Source organism: Oncorhynchus keta, unplaced genomic scaffold (genome assembly GCF_023373465.1).
Source record: "Oncorhynchus keta strain PuntledgeMale-10-30-2019 unplaced genomic scaffold, Oket_V2 Un_scaffold_17597_pilon_pilon, whole genome shotgun sequence".
Classification (NCBI taxonomy): domain Eukaryota; kingdom Metazoa; phylum Chordata; class Actinopteri; order Salmoniformes; family Salmonidae; genus Oncorhynchus; species Oncorhynchus keta.
Genome location: NW_026290827.1, coordinates 65,001 through 82,500, shown reverse-complemented (window position 1 = coordinate 82,500; position 17,500 = coordinate 65,001). Strand labels below are relative to the sequence as shown.

Below are 17,500 nucleotides of genomic sequence, written 5' to 3'. Positions count from 1 at the left end.
CCACCCACTCAATCACCCACTCAGTCACCCACTCAACCACCCACTCAGCCACCCACTCAATCACCCACTCAGTCACCCACTCAATCACCCACTCAGTCACCCACTCAGTCACCCACTCAATCACCCACTCAGTCACCCACTCAATCACCCACTCAGTCACCCACTAAATCACCCACTCAATCACCCACTCAGTCACCCACTCAATCACCCACTCAATCACCCACTCAGTCACCCACTCAATCACCCACTCAATCACCCACTCAGTCACCCACTCAATCACCCACTCAATCACCCACTCAGTCACCCACTCAATCACCCACTCAATCACCCACTCAGTCACCCACTCAGTCACCCACTCAATCACCCACTCAATCACCCACCCACTAAGTCACCCACCCACTCAATCACCCACTCAGTCACCCACTCAATCACCCACTCAATCACCCACTCAGTCACCCACTCAATCACCCACTCAATCACCCACTCAGTCACCCACTCAGTCACTCACTCAGTCACCCACTCAGTCACTCACTCAGTCACCCACTCAGTCACCCACTCAATCACCCACTCAACCACCCACTCAATCACCCACTCAGTCACCCACTCAGTCACCCACTCAATCACCCACTCAGTCACTCACTCAGTCACCCACTCAATCACCCACCCACTAAGTCACCCACCCACTCAATCACCCACTCAGTCACCCACTCAATCACCCACTCAATCACCCACTCAGTCACCCACTCAATCACCCACTCAATCACCCACTCAGTCACCCACTCAGTCACCCACTCAATCACCCACTCAGTCACCCACTCAAATCACCCACTCAATCACCCACTCAGTCACCCACTCAATCACCCACTCAGTCACCCACTCAATCACCCACTCAATCACCCACTCAATCACCCACTCAGTCACCCACTCAGTCACCCACTCAATCACCCACTCAGTCACCCACTCAAATCACCCACTCAATCACCCACTCAGTCACCCACTCAATCACCCACTCAATCACCCACTCAGTCACCCACTCAAATCACCCACTCAATCACCCACTCAGTCACCCACTCAATCACCCACTCAATCACCCACTCAGTCACCCACTCAAATCACCCACTCAATCACCCACTCAGTCACCCACTCAATCACCCACTCAATCACCCACTCAGTCACCCACTCAATCACCCACTCAATCACCCACTCAGTCACCCACTCAATCACCCACTCAGTCACCCACTCAAATCACCCACTCAATCACCCACTCAGTCACCCACTCAATCACCCACTCAATCACCCACTCAGTCACCCACTCAATCACCCACTCAATCACCCACTCAGTCACCCACTCAGTCACTCACTCAGTCACTCACTCAGTCACTCACTCAGTCACCCACTCAGTCACTCACTCAGTCACCCACTCAACCACCCACTCAGTCACCCACTCAGTCACCCACTCAACCACCCACTCAGTCACCCACTCAGTCACCCAACAACAACAACAACAGAGTAATGACAACAACAACAACAACAACAGAGTAATGACAACAACAACAACAACAACAGAGTAATGACAACAACAACAACAACAGAGTAATGACAACAACAACAACAACAACAACAACAACAGAGTAATGACAACAACAGAGTAATGACAACAACAGAGTAATGACAACAACAGAGTAATGACAACAACAAAGTAATGACAACAACAGAGTAATGACAACAACAACAACAACAACAACAGAGTAATGACAACAACAGAGTAATGACAACAACAGAGTAATGACAACAACAACAACAACAGAGTAATGACAACAACAACAACAACAGAGTAATGACAACAACAACAACAACAGAGTAATGACAACAACAACAACAACAACAGAGTAATGACAACAACAACAACAACAACAACAACAACAACAACAACAACAACAGAGTAATGACAACAACAACAACAACAACAGAGTAATGACAACAACAACAACAACAACAACAACAGAGTAATGACAACAACAACAACAACAACATAGTACTGACAACAACAACAACAACAACAGAGTAATGACAACAACAACAACAACAACAACAGAGTAATGACAATAACAACAACAACAACAACAGAGTAATGACAACAACAACAACAACAACAGAGTAATGACAACAACAACAACAACAGAGTAATGACAACAACAACAACAACAACAGAGTAATGACAACAACAACAACAACAACAGAGTAATGACAACAACAACAACAACAACAACAACAACAGAGTAATGACAACAACAACAACAACAACAACAGAGTAATGACAACAACAACAACAACAACAACAGAGTAATGACAACAACAACAACAACAACAACAGAGTAATGACAATAACAACAACAACAACAACAGAGTAATGACAATAACAACAACAACAACAACAGAGTAATGACAATAACAACAACAACAACAACAGAGTAATGACAATAACAACAACAACAACAACAGAGTAATGACAATAACAACAACAACAACAACAGAGTAATGACAACAACAACAACAACAACAACAGAGTAATGACAACAACAACAACAGAGTAATGACAACAACAACAACAGAGTAATGACACAACAACAACAACAACAACAACAACAACAACAGAGTAATGACAATAACAACAACAACAACAACAACAACAACAGAGTAATGACAACAACAATCAATTAAAAGATAAACATCACATGGAAAGGACAGTCAGGAGTCATGGCAACAGCTTTACAGTGTCAACCAGGAGATTGTGTAATCAGGGGAACTAAAGGCTGTGAGATATCACAACACACACACACACACACACACACACACACACACACACACACACACACACACACACACACACACACACACAGGACAACACAAACACAGGACAACACACACACAGGACAACACACACACACACACACACACACACACACACACACACACACACACACACACACACACACACACACACACACACACACACACACACACACACACACACACACACACACATCAGAGGAATCGTACATGTTGGTTCTCTCACAGTCTGTTCCTGGACAATACATGTGATGCATAGCAGATAGTATCAATCATTAGGGGGAAGGGTCTCTCTCTCTCCTCAGATAGTATGACCCTCAACCATTAGGGGGAAGGGTCTCTCTCTCTCCTCAGATAGTATGACCCTCAACCATTAGGGGGAAGGGTCTCTCTCTCTCAGATAGTATGACCCTCAACCATTAGGGGGAAGGGTCTCTCTCTCCTCAGATAGTATGACCCTCAACCATTAGGGGGAAGGGTCTCTCTCTCCCCTCAGATAGTATGACCCTCAACCATTAGGGGGAAGGGTCTCTCTCTCTCTCCTCAGATAGTATGACCCTCAACCATTAGGGGGAAGGGTCTCTCTCTCCCTCAGATAGTATGACCCTCAACCATTAGGGGGAAGGGTCTCTCTCTCCCCTCAGATAGTATGACCCTCAACCATTAGGGGGAAGGGTCTCTCTCTCTCCCCCTCAGATAGTATGACCCTCAACCATTAGGGGGAAGGGTCTCTCTCTCCCCTCAGATAGTATGACCCTCAACCATTAGGGGGAAGGGTCTCTCTCTCCCCTCAGATAGTATGACCCTCAACCATTAGGGGGAAGGGTCTCTCTCTCCCCCTCAGATAGTATGACCCTCAACCATTAGGGGGAAGGGTCTCTCTCTCCCCCTCAGATAGTATGACCCTCAACCATTAGGGGGAAGGGTCTCTCTCTCCCCTCAGATAGTATGACCCTCAACCATTAGGGGGAAGGGTCTCTCTCTCCCCTCAGATAGTATGACCCTCAATCATTAGGGGAAGGGTCTCTCTCTCCCTCAGATAGTATGACCCTCAGATAGTATGACCCTCAACCATTAGGGGGAAGGGTCTCTCTCTCCTCAGATAGTATGACCCTCAACCATTAGAAGGGTCTCTCTCTCCTCAGATAGTATGACCCTCAACCATTAGGGGAAGGGTCTCTCTCCCCTCAGATAGTATGACCCTCAACCATTAGGGGGAAGGGTCTCTCTCTCCCCCTCAGATAGTATGACCCTCAACCATTAGGGGGAAGGGTCTCTCTCTCCCTCAGATAGTATGACCCTCAACCATTAGGGGAAGGGTCTCTCTCTCCCCTCAGATAGTATGACCCTCAACCATTAGGGGAAGGGTCTCTCTCTCTCCTCAGATAGTATGACCCTCAACCATTAGGGGAAGGGTCTCTCTCTCCTCAGATAGTATGACCCTCAACCATTAGGGGAAGGGTCTCTCTCCCTCAGATCCCTCAACCATTAGGGGGAAGGGTCCTCAGATAGTATGACCCTCAACCATTAGGGGAAGGGTCTCTCTCTCCCTCAGATAGTATGACCCTCAACCATTAGGGGAAGGGTCTCTCTCTCCCCTCAGATAGTATGACCCTCAACCATTAGGGGGAAGGGTCTCTCTCTCCCTCAGATAGTATGACCCTCAACCATTAGGGGGAAGGGTCTCTCTCTCTCCTCAGATAGTATGACCCTCAACCATTAGGGGGAAGGGTCTCTCTCTCCCTCAGATAGTATGACCCTCAACCATTAGGGGGAAGGGTCTCTCTCTCCCCTCAGATAGTATGACCCTCAACCATTAGGGGGAAGGGTCTCTCTCTCTCCCCTCAGATAGTATGACCCTCAACCATTAGGGGGAAGGGTCTCTCTCTCTCAGATAGTATGACCCTCAACCATTAGGGGGAAGGGTCTCTCTCTCCCTCAGATAGTATGACCCTCAACCATTAGGGGGAAGGGTCTCTCTCTCTCCTCAGATAGTATGACCCTCAACCATTAGGGGGAAGGGTCTCTCTCTCCTCAGATAGTATGACCCTCAACCATTAGGGGGAAGGGTCTCTCTCTCCCCTCAGATAGTATGACCCTCAACCATTAGGGGGAAGGGTCTCTCTCTCCTCAGATAGTATGACCCTCAACCATTAGGGGAAGGGTCTCTCTCTCTCCCTCAGATAGTATGACCCTCAACCATTAGGGGAAGGGTCTCTCTCTCAGATAGTATGACCCTCAACCATTAGGGGAAGGGTCAGATAGTATGACCCTCAACCATTAGGGGGAAGGGTCTCTCTCTCTCCCTCAGATAGTATGACCCTCAACCATTAGGGGGAAGGGTCTCTCTCTCTCCCCTCAGATAGTATGACCCTCAACCATTAGGGGGAAGGGTCTCTCTCTCTCCCCTCAGATAGTATGACCCTCAACCATTAGGGGGAAGGGTCTCTCTCTCTCCTCAGATAGTATGACCCTCAACCATTAGGGGGAAGGGTCTCTCTCTCCTCCTCAGATAGTATGACCCTCAACCATTAGGGGGAAGGGTCTCTCTCTCTCCCCTCAGATAGTATGACCCTCAACCATTAGGGGGAAGGGTCTCTCTCTCTCCCTCAGATAGTATGACCTAACCCTCAACCATTAGGGGGAAGGGTCTCTCTCTCTCCTCTCAGATAGTATGACCTAACCCTCAACCATTAGGGGGAAGGGTCTCTCTCTCCCCCTCAGATAGTATGACCCTCAACCATTAGGGGAAGGGTCTCCCTCAACCATTAGGGGAAGGGTCTCTCCCCTCAGATAGTATGACCCTCAACCATTAGGGGGAAGGGTCTCTCTCTCTCTCAGATAGTATGACCCTCAACCATTAGGGGAAGGGTCTCTCTCTCCCTCAGATAGTATGACCCTCAACCATTAGGGGAAGGGTCTCTCTCTCCCCTCAGATAGTATGACCCTCAACCATTAGGGGAAGGGTCTCTCTCTCTCCTCAGATAGTATGACCCTCAACCATTAGGGGAAGGGTCTCTCTCTCTCCCTCAGATAGTATGACCCTCAACCATTAGGGGAAGGGTCTCTCTCTCTCTCCTCAGATAGTATGACCCTCAACCATTAGGGGAAGGGTCTCTCTCTCCTCAGATAGTATGACCCTCAACCATTAGGGGAAGGGTCTCTCTCTCCCCTCAGATAGTATGACCCTCAACCATTAGGGGAAGGGTCTCTCTCTCCTCAGATAGTATGACCCTCAACCATTAGGGGGAAGGGTCTCTCTCTCTCCCTCAGATAGTATGACCCTCAACCATTAGGGGGAAGGGTCTCTCTCTCCTCAGATAGTATGACCCTCAACCATTAGGGGGAGGGGTCTCTCTCTCTCCCCTCAGATAGTATGACCCTCAACCATTAGGGGAAGGGTCTCTCTCTCCCCTCTCAGATAGTATGACCCTCAACCATTAGGGGGAAGGGTCTCTCTCTCCTCTCAGATAGTATGACCCTCAACCATTAGGGGGAAGGGTCTCTCTCTCCCCTCAGATAGTATGACCCTCAACCATTAGGGGGAAGGGTCTCTCTCTCCCTCAGATAGTATGACCTCAACCATTAGGGGAAGGGTCTCTCTCTCTCCCTCAGATAGTATGACCCTCAACCATTAGGGGAAGGGTCTCTCTCTCCTCCTCAGATAGTATGACCCTCAACCATTAGGGGAAGGGTCTCTCTCTCTCCCCTCAGATAGTATGACCCTCAACCATTAGGGGGAAGGGTCTCTCTCTCTCCTCAGATAGTATGACCCTCAACCATTAGGGGGAAGGGTCTCTCTCTCTCCCTCAGATAGTATGACCCTCAACCATTAGGGGGAAGGGTCTCTCTCTCCCTCCTAAGATAGTATGACCCTCAATTATTAGGGGGAAGGGTCTCTCTCTCCCTCAGATAGTATGACCCTCAACCATTAGGGGGAAGGGTCTCTCTCTCCCCTCAGATAGTATGACCCTCAACCATTAGGGGGAAGGGTCTCTCTCTCTCCCCTCAGATAGTATGACCCTCAACCATTAGGGGGAAGGGTCTCTCTCTCCCCTCAGATAGTATGACCCTCAACCATTAGGGGGAAGGGTCTCTCTCTCTCCCCTCAGATAGTATGACCCTCAACCATTAGGGGGAAGGGTCTCTCTCTCCCCTCAGATAGTATGACCCTCAACCATTAGGGGGAAGGGTCTCTCTCTCCCCTCAGATAGTATGACCCTCAACCATTAGGGGAAGGGTCTCTCTCTCCCCTCAGATAGTATGACCCTCAACATTAGGGGAAGGGTCTCTCTCATTATGGGGGAAGGGTCTCTCTCTCCCCCTCAGATAGTATGACCCTCAACCATTAGGGGGAAGGGTCTCTCTCTCTCCTCAGATAGTATGACCCTCAACCATTAGGGGAAGGGTCTCTCTCTCCCCTCAGATAGTATGACCCTCAACCATTAGGGGGAAGGGTCTCTCTCTCCTCAGATAGTATGACCCTCAGATATTAGGGGAAGGGTCTCTCTCTCAGATAGTATGACCCTCAACCATTAGGGGAAGGGTCTCTCTCTCCCCTCAGATAGTATGACCCTCAACCATTAGGGGGAAGGGTCTCTCTCTCCCCTCAGATAGTATGACCCTCAACCATTAGGGGGAAGGGTCTCTCTCTCCCCCCTCAGATAGTATGACCCTCAACCATTAGGGGGAAGGGTCTCTCTCTCCTCTCAGATAGTATGACCCTCAACCATTAGGGGGAAGGGTCTCTCTCTCCTCAGATAGTATGACCCTCAACCATTAGGGGGAAGGGTCTCTCTCTCCCCTCAGATAGTATGACCCTCAACCATTAGGGGGAAGGGTCTCTCTCTCCCCTCAGATAGTATGACCCTCAACCATTAGGGGGAAGGGTCTCTCTCTCCTCAGATAGTATGACCCTCAACCATTAGGGGGAAGGGTCTCTCTCTCCCCTCAGATAGTATGACCCTCAATCATTAGGGGGAAGGGTCTCTCTCTCCTCAGATAGTATGACCCTCAACCATTAGGGGGAAGGGTCTCTCTCTCCCTCAGATAGTATGACCCTCAACCATTAGGGGGAAGGGTCTCTCTCTCTCCTCAGATAGTATGACCCTCAACCATTAGGGGGAAGGGTCTCTCTCTCTCTCCTCAGATAGTATGACCCTCAACCATTAGGGGGAAGGGTCTCTCTCTCTCCTCAGATAGTATGACCCTCAACCATTAGGGGGAAGGGTCTCTCTCTCTCCCCTCAGATAGTATGACCCTCAACCATTAGGGGGAAGGGTCTCTCTCTCCCTCAGATAGTATGACCCTCAACCATTAGGGGGAAGGGTCTCTCTCTCCCTCAGATAGTATGACCCTCAACCATTAGGGGGAAGGGTCTCTCTCTCCTCCTCAGATAGTATGACCCTCAACCATTAGGGGGAAGGGTCTCTCTCTCTCCCCTCAGATAGTATGACCCTCAACCATTAGGGGGAAGGGTCTCTCTCTCTCTCCTCAGATAGTATGACCCTCAACCATTAGGGGGAAGGGTCTCTCTCTCCCTCAGATAGTATGACCCTCAACCATTAGGGGGAAGGGTCTCTCTCTCTCCTCAGATAGTATGACCCTCAACCATTAGGGGGAAGGGTCTCTCTCTCCCCTCAGATAGTATGACCCTCAACCATTAGGGGGAAGGGTCTCTCTCTCCCCTCAGATAGTATGACCTAACCCTCAACCATTAGGGGGAAGGGTCTCTCTCTCCCCTCAGATAGTATAACCCTCATTAGGGGGAAGGGTCTCTCTCTCTCCCCTCAGATAGTATGACCCTCAACCATTAGGGGGAAGGGTCTCTCTCTCTTCAGATAGTATGACCCTCAACCATTAGGGGGAAGGGTCTCTCTCTCTTCAGATAGTATGACCCTCAACCATTAGGGGGAAGGGTCTCTCTCTCTCTCCTCAGATAGTATGACCCTCAACCATTAGGGGGAAGGGTCTCTCTCTCCTCAGATAGTATGACCCTCAACCATTAGGGGGAAGGGTCTCTCTCTCCTCTCAGATAGTATGACCCTCAACCATTAGGGGGAAGGGTCTCTCTCTCCCCTCAGATAGTATGACCCTCAACCATTAGGGGGAAGGGTCTCTCTCTCCCTCAGATAGTATGACCCTCAACCATTAGGGGGAAGGGTCTCTCTCTCTCCTCAGATAGTATGACCCTCAACCATTAGGGGGAAGGGTCTCTCTCTCCCTCAGATAGTATGACCCTCAACCATTAGGGGAAGGGTCTCTCTCTCTCTCCTCAGATAGTATGACCCTCAACCATTAGGGGAAGGGTCTCTCTCTCTCCTCAGATAGTATGACCCTCAACCATTAGGGGGAAGGGTCTCTCTCTCCTCAGATAGTATGACCCTCAACCATTAGGGGGAAGGGTCTCTCTCTCTCCTCAGATAGTATGACCCTCAACCATTAGGGGGAAGGGTCTCTCTCTCTCCTCAGATAGTATGACCCTCAACCATTAGGGGAAGGGTCTCTCTCTCTCCTCAGATAGTATGACCCTCAACCATTAGGGGGAAGGGTCTCTCTCTCTCTTCAGATAGTATGACCCTCAACCATTAGGGAAGGGTCTCTCTCTCTCCCTCAGATAGTATGACCCTCAACCATTAGGGGGAAGGGTCTCTCTCTCTCCTCAGATAGTATGACCCTCAACCATTAGGGGAAGGGTCTCTCTCTCCCCCTCAGATAGTATGACCCTCAACCATTAGGGGAAGGGTCTCAGATAGTATGACCCTCATTAGGGGGAAGGGTCTCTCTCTCCCCTCAGATAGTATGACCCTCAACCATTAGGGGGAAGGGTCTCTCTCTCTCCCCTCAGATAGTATGACCCTCAACCATTAGGGGGAAGGGTCTCTCTCTCCCCCCTCAGATAGTATGACCCTCAACCATTAGGGGGAAGGGTCTCTCTCTCCCCTCAGATAGTATGACCCTCAACCATTAGAGGGAAGGGTCTCTCTCTCCCCTCAGATAGCATGACCCTCGTTTTGGGGAAGGGTATCTCTCTCTCCCCTCAGATAGTATGACCCTCAACCATTAGGGGGAAGGGTCTCTCTCTCCCCCTCAGATAGTATGACCCTCAACCATTAGGGGGAAGGGTCTCTCTCTCCCTCAGATAGTATGACCCTCAACCATTAGGGGGAAGGGTCTCTCTCTCTCCCCTCAGATAGTATGACCCTCAACCATTAGGGGGAAGGGTCTCTCTCTCCCTCAGATAGTATGACCCTCAACCATTAGGGGGAAGGGTCTCTCTCTCCCCTCAGATAGTATGACCCTCAACCATTAGGGGGAAGGGTCTCTCTCTCTCTCCCGTCAGTGTGGAGCAGGGCATCATGGGGGATGGAGTCCAGGGCTTTGTCTGGACTGTACTTGTCATTACAGCAGATATGACAGTATTTTGGTTTGTTGTGAATCTTTTTATTTATTTTAATCTTTATTTAACTTCAGGCAAGTCGGTGAAGAACAAACTCAAATTCATTTACAAATGACGGCCGACCGCCGGCCGAACCCGGACCTGGGCCAATCGTTGAGCTCTATGGGACTCCCAATCGCGACCGGACGTGATACAGCCGGGATTCGAACCAGGGACTATAAAAGTGACAGACCGCTGCGCCCCTCGGAAGACCTTTATTTTGGTTTTGCATATATAGTGTACAAGATGTTTCCTATGGCAAAGACTGTGCAATAAACACTTCTCAGCACTCACTGACACAGGCAGAGAGACACACAGGCAGAGAGACACACAGGCAGAGAGACACGCAGGCAGAGAGACACGCAGGCAGAGAGACAGACAGGCAGAGAGACACAGGCAGAGAGACACACAGGCAGAGAGACACACAGGCAGAGAGACAGACACACAGGCAGAGAGACAGACACACAGGCAGAGAGACAGACACACAGGCAGAGAGACAGACACACAGGCAGAGAGACACACAGACAGGCAGAGAGACACACAGACAGGCAGAGAGACAGACAGGCAGACATAGAAACACACAGACAGACAGGCAGAGAGACACACAGGCAGACAGAGAAACACACAGACAGGCAGGCAGAGAGACACACAGACAGGCAGAGAGACACACAGACAGGCAGAGAGACACACACACAGGCAGAGAGACAGACACACAGGCAGAGAGACAGACACACAGGCAGAGAGACAGACATGCAGACAGAGAGACAGACACGCAGGCAGAGAGACACACAGGCAGAGAGACACACACATCTGGCTGCAATGGTAACTGTGTGTATAGGACTGTTGTGTGGCCCAGAGAGGACAGAGAACCCCCCCCCCCCTTTAGTACAGGAGAACAGTCCTCTGGGATTCAGTGTTCTGGTAGAGCCAGTGGATGAGGGAGGAGAGGGGAGGACATCGCTGTCCCTTGCCCCAGTCTGGGCCCCTCTCTGGTGGGGGCGTCCACACCCTGTCCATCTCTCTGGCCATCTCTCGGGCCATCTCTCGGGCCATCTCTCTGTCCATCTCTCGGGCCATCTCTCGGGCCATCTCTCTGGCCATCTCTCGTGCCATCTCTCGGGCCATCTCTCTGGCCATCTCTCGGGCCATCTCTCGGGCCATCTCTCGGGCCATCTCTCTGGCCATCTCTCTGGCCATCTCTCTGGCCATCTCTCGGGCCATCTCTCTGGCCATCTCTCGGGCCATCTCTCGGGCCATCTGTGTCGGCAGCGGAGTGTGTGTGAGGGTCCAGGCTGAAGTCCCCGTGCGTTGTGTGTGTGTGTATTCCCAGCGCGGTGAGGAGTGTGTGTTGGTGTGTGACGGCGCTCCGCAGTCCGTTCCTCTCCTCCTCCAGGTCGAACACTCGTTCTCTCAGCAGAGCCTCTGATTGGGCCAGCCCCTCCACCTGGCCTTCCAGACGACACACACGAGCCTGAGACACCTGGAGAGACACAGAACATGTGTGTTTAGTGAGTGTGTGTGTTTAGTGTGTGTGTGTGTTTAGTGAGTGAGTGTGTGTGTGTGTTTAGTGTGTGTGTTTACCTGCAGTTCCTCCAGCAGGTCGAGGTTTTGCTGTCGGAGGCTCTGATTGGTGCGTTCCAGCTGGGCGGTGCGCTGCGATTGGTTGAGGTGAGCGGGCGTGTCACACAGCTCGTCCTGTAAGACGTGGTACTCCACCTCGTACGCCTGCAGCTGATTGGACAGGTCCATCTCACACACCTACGCACGAACGAACACGCGCACGCACACACACACACACACACACACACACACACACACACACACACACACACACACACACACACACACACACACACACACACACACACACACACACACACAGAATGTCAGATAGGATGAAGTCCTGATTGTTAGTTATAGTCAGTATCTAAGTTTAGAAGAGAAGAAGAGTTCATTCAGTCTGGTACTCAGGGGGAGGGGCCCTGAAGAGGTCATTCAGTCAGGCTCTCAGGGGGAGGGGCCCTGAAGAGGTCATTCAGTCAGGCTCTCAGGGGGAGGGGCCCTGAAGAGGTCATTCAGTCAGGCTCTCAGGGGGAGGGGCCCTGAAGAGGTCATTCCGTCTGGCTCTCAGGGGGAGGGGCCCTGAAGAGGTCATCCAGTCAGGCTCTCAGGGGGAGGGGCCCTGAAGAGGTCATTCAGTCAGGCTCTCAGGGGGAGGGGCCCTGAAGAGGTCATTCAGTCAGGCTCTCAGGGGGAGGGGCCCTGAAGAGGTCATTCAGTCAGGCTCTCAGGGGGAGGGGCCCTGAAGAGGTCATTCAGTCAGGCTCTCAGGGGGAGGGGCCCTGAAGAGGTCATTCCGTCTGGCTCTCAGGGGGAGGGGCCCTGAAGAGGTCATTCCGTCTGGCTCTCAGGGGGAGGGGCCCTGAAGAGGTCATTCCGTCTGGCTCTCAGGGGGTGGGGCCCTGAAGAGGTCATTCCGTCTGGCTCTCAGGGGGAGGGGCCCTGAAGAGGTCATTCTGTCTGGCTCTCAGGGGGAGGGGCCCTGAAGAGGTCATTCCGTCTGGCTCTCAGGGGGAGGGGCCCTGAAGAGGTCATTCAGTCTGGCTCTCAGGGGGAGGGGCCCTGAAGAGGTCATTCAGTCTGGCTCTCAGGGGGAGGGGCCCTGAAGAGGTCATTCAGTCTGGCTCTCAGGGGAGGGGCCCTGAAGAGGTCATTCAGTCTGGCTCTCAGGGGGAGGGGCCCTGAAGAGGTCATTCAGTCTGGCTCTCAGGGGGAGGGGCCCTGAAGAGGTCATTCAGTCTGGCTCTCAGGGGGAGGGGCCCTGAAGAGGTCATTCAGTCTGGCTCTCAGGGGGAGGGGCCCTGAAGAGGTCATTCAGTCTGGCTCTCAGGGGGGGGGGCCCTGAAGAGGTCATTCAGTCTGGCTCTCAGGGGGGGGGGCCCTGAAGAGGTCATTCAGTCAGGCTCTCAGGGGAGGGGCCCTGAAGAGGTCATTCAGTCTGGCTCTCAGGGGGAGGGGCCCTGAAGAGGTCATTCAGTCTGGCTCTCAGGGGGAGGGGCCCTGAAGAGGTCATTCAGTCTGGCTCTCAGGGGGAGGGGCCCTGAAGAGGTCATTCAGTCAGGCTCTCAGGGGGAGGGGCCCTGAAGAGGTCATTCAGTCAGGCTCTCAGGGGGAGGGGCCCTGAAGAGGTCATTCAGTCAGGCTCTCAGGGGGAGGGGCCCTGAAGAGGTCATTCAGTCTGGCTCTCAGGGGGAGGGGCCCTGAAGAGGTCATTCAGTCAGGCTCTCAGGGGGAGGGGCCCTGAAGAGGTCATTCAGTCAGGCTCTCAACATGGAAACCACAGGGGGTAGGGGCCCATTCCAGAGGTCATTCAGTCTGGCTCTGGGGGAGGACATCAACATGGAAACCACAGGGGCCCTGAAGAGGTCATTCCATGGATCATACAGTCTGGTACTCTGGGGGAGAGGGCCCTGCCAACATGGAAACCAAGGGGCCCTGTAGATGACCTCATTCCATGGATTCATACAGGCTCATCAACATGGGGGGGAAGAGATGACCTCATTCCATGGATTCATACAGTCTGGTACTCTGGGGGGAAACGACATCAACATGGAAACCACAGGGGGGACGTAGATGACCTCATTCCATGGATTCATACAGTCTGGTACTCTGGCCCTGACGACATCAACATGGAAACCACAGGGGGACGTAGATGACCTCATTCCATGGATTCATACAGTCTGGTACTCTGGGGGGAACGACATCAACATGGAAACCACAGGGGGACGTAGATGACCTCATTCCATGGATTCATACAGTCTTGTACTCTGGGGGGAACGACATCAACATGGAAACCACAGGGGGGACGTAGATGACCTCATTCCATGGATTCATACAGTCTGGTACTCTGGGGGAACGACATCAACATGGAAACCACAGGGGGACGTAGATGACTCCGTTCCATGGATTCATCTGGAAACCAACATGGAAACCACAGGGGGACGTAGATGACCTCATTCCATGGATTCATACAGTCTGGTACTCTGGGGGGAGCCATCAACATGGAAACCACAGGGGGACGTAGATGACCTCCTGTTCCATGGATTCATACAGTCTGGTACTCTGGGGGGAACGACATCAACATGGAAACCACAGGGGGACGTAGATGACCTCATTCCATGGATTCATGAGTCTGGTACTCTGGGGGGGGGGACCTCAACATGGAAACCACAGGGGACGTGATGACTCCATTCCATGGATTCATGAGTCTGGTACTCTGGGGGAGCCTGGAAACCACAGGGGGACTGAGACCTGTTCCATGGATTCTTCAGCCTGTCACTCTGAGCCTGTCACTCTGAGCCTGTCACTCTGAGCCTGTCACTCTGAGCCTGTCACTCTGAGCCTGTCACTCTGAGCCTGTCACTCTGAGCCTGTCACTCTGAGCCTTTACTCTGAGCCTGTCACTCTGAGCCTGTCACTCTGAGCCTGTCACTCTGAGCCTGTCACTCTGAGCCTGTCACTCTGAGCCTTTACTCTGAGCCTGTCACTCTGAGCCTGTCACTCTGAGCCTTTACTCTGAGCCTGTCACTCTGAGCCTGTCACTCTGAGCCTGTCACTCTGAGCCTGTCACTCTGAGCCTGTCACTCTGAGCCTGTCACTCTGAGCCTGTCACTCTGAGCCTGTCACTCTGAGCCTGTCACTCTGAGCCTGTCACTCTGAGCCTGTCACTCTGAGCCTGTCACTCTGAGCCTGTCACTCTGAGCCTTTACTCTGAGCCTGTCACTCTGAGCCTTTACTCTGAGCCTGTCACTCTGAGCCTGTCACTCTGAGCCTGTCACTCTGAGCCTGTCACTCTGAGCCTGTCACTCTGAGCCTGTCACTCTGAGCCTGTCACTCTGAGCCTGTCACTCTGAGCCTGTCACTCTGAGCCTGTCACTCTGAGCCTGTCACTCTGAGCCTGTCACTCTGAGCCTGTCACTCTGAGCCTGTCACTCTGAGCCTGTCACTCTGAGCCTGTCACTCTGAGCCTGTCACTCTGAGCCTGTCACTCTGAGCCTGTCACTCTGAGCCTTTACTCTGAGCCTGTCACTCTGAGCCTTTACTCTGAGCCTGTCACTCTGAGCCTGTCACTCTGAGCCTGTCACTCTGAGCCTTTACTCTGAGCCTGTCACTCTGAGCCTGTCACTCTGAGCCTGTCACTCTGAGCCTGTCACTCTGAGCCTGTCACTCTGAGCCTGTCACTCTGAGCCTGTCACTCTGAGCCTGTCACTCTGAGCCTGTCACTCTGAGCCTGTCACTCTGAGCCTTTACTCTGAGCCTGTCACTCTGAGCCTGTCCTCTGAGCCTGTCACTCTGAGCCTGTCACTCTGAGCCTGTCACTCTGAGCCTGTCACTCTGAGCCTTTACTCTGAGCATTTACTCTGAGCCTGTCACTCTGAGCCTGTCACTGAAACACTCTGAGCCTGTCATCTAGCCTGTCACTCTGAGCCTTTACTCTGAGCCTGTCACTCTGTGCCTGTCACTCTGTGTGTGTTACTCTGAGCCTGTTGTAAAGGGTAAAGTGTCACTGTTTCCAGCCTGTAGTGTTTCTGAGCCTGTCACTCTGAGCCTTTACTCTGAGCCTGTCACTCTGAGCCTGTCACTCTGAGCCTGTCACTCTGAGCCTGTCACTCTGAGCCTTTACTCTGAGCCTGTCACTCTGAGCCTGTCACTCTGTGCCTCCACTGTCTGAGCCTTTAATAAAGTGTCTGAGCCTGTCACTCTGAGCCTTTTAATACTCTGTGCCTGTCACTCTGAGCCTTTACTCTGAGCCTGTCACTCTGACCTGTCTGTTGTTACTAAAGCCTGTCTGTGCCTCTCACTCTGAGCCTTTACTCTGAGCCTGTCACTCCAGCCTGTCTGTTGTTAATAAAGCCTGTCTGTGTCCTGTCACTGTCTGTTGTTAATAAAGTGTCTGTGTCCTCCACTGTCTGTTGTCATAAAGTGTCTGTGTCCTCCACTCTGTGCCTAATAAAGTGTCTGTGTTCTGTCTGTCTGTTGTTAATAAAGCCTGTCTGTGAGCCTTTACTGTCTGAGTTGTCACTGTCTGTGCCTGTCACTCTGAGCCTGTCACTCTGAGCCTTTACTCTGAGCCTGTCAATAAAGTGTCTGTGTCCTCCACTGTCTGTCACTTAATAAAGTGTCTGTGTCACTCTCCTGTCACTGTCTGTTTTAATAAAGTGTCTGTGTCCTCCACTGTCTGTGTTAATAAAGCCTGTCACTGTGCCTTCTCTCACTCTGAGTCTGTTGTTAATAAGTGTCTGTGTCACTCTGACTGCCTGTCACTAATAAGCCTGTCTGTGAAGACGCCACCAGCCTCCTGGGGTCTAATTGCTTAATAAAGTGTCTGTGTCCTCCACTGTCTGTTGTTAATAAAGTGTCTGTGTCCTCCACTGTCTGTTGTTAATAAAGTGTCTGTGTCCTCCACTGTGTTCTGTTGTGTAATAAAGTGTCTGTGTCCTCCACTGTCTGTTGTTAATGTGTACTCCACTGTCTGTGTTAATAAGTGTGTCTGTGTCCCACTGTCTGTTGTTAATAAAGTGTCTGTGTCCTCCACTGTCTGTTGTTAATGTGTCTGTGTGTGTGTAAAGTGTGTGTGTGTTCTCCACTAAAGTGTCTGTGTTCTCCACTGTCTGTTGTTAATAAAGTGTCTGTGTCCTCCACTGTCTGTTGTTAATAAAGTGTCTGTGTTCTCCACTGTCTGTGTTAATAAAGTGTCTGTGTTCTCCACTGTCTGTTGTTAATAAAGTGTCTGTGTCTCCACTGTCTGTTGTTAATAAAGTGTCTGTGTACACTGTGTCTGTGTATACCCCACTGTCTGTTGTCCCAGGTTAATAAAGTGTCTGTGTCCTCCACTGTCTGTTGTTAATAAAGTGTCTGTGTTCTCCACTGTCTGTGTTTTGTTTTGAGACTCCAGTTGGTTAATCAAAGTGTCTGTGTCCTCCACTGTCTGTTGTTAATAAAGTGTCTGTGTCCTCCACTGTCTGTGTTAATAAAATGTCTGTGTCCTCCACTGTCTGTTGTTAATAAAGTGTCTGTGTTCTCCACTGTCTGTTGTTAATAAAGTGTCTGTGTCCTCCACTGTCTGTGTTAATAAAGTGTCTGTGTTCTCTACTGTCTGTTGTTAATAAAGTGTCTGTGTCCTCCACTGTCTGTTGTTAATAAAGTGTCTGT

The 17,500-nt window shown here is 51.2% G+C and overlaps 1 protein-coding gene and 1 long non-coding RNA gene across 13 annotated transcripts in view; one reads left to right on the top strand and one right to left on the bottom strand.

The window, feature by feature from the left end:
- Positions 1–10,271: 10,271 nt before the first annotated feature.
- The window catches only part of LOC118382501 (TBC1 domain family member 1-like), a gene marked incomplete at its 5' end in the record, with an annotated part of 41,719 nt that continues 34,490 nt past the window's right edge, over positions 10,272–17,500 (bottom strand). Inside the window, 2 exons of the mRNA XM_052514486.1 lie at positions 10,272–11,768; positions 11,870–12,046. Coding sequence (XP_052370446.1) covers positions 11,199–11,768; positions 11,870–12,046 — 747 coding nt within the window. The remainder of the gene's footprint in view (positions 11,769–11,869; positions 12,047–17,500) is intronic.
- On the top strand, positions 12,054–13,616 carry LOC127927806 (uncharacterized). 12 transcript variants are annotated; one of them, XR_008129110.1, is made up of 6 exons: positions 12,054–12,398; positions 12,439–12,718; positions 12,759–12,958; positions 12,998–13,157; positions 13,277–13,516; positions 13,557–13,616. It is a non-coding gene; the product is annotated as an uncharacterized LOC127927806 (long non-coding RNA). The 12 variants fall into 12 exon arrangements; XR_008129114.1 differs by having other exon boundaries at positions 12,759–12,798; positions 12,839–12,958; positions 13,277–13,610; XR_008129119.1 differs by having other exon boundaries at positions 13,317–13,396; positions 13,517–13,610.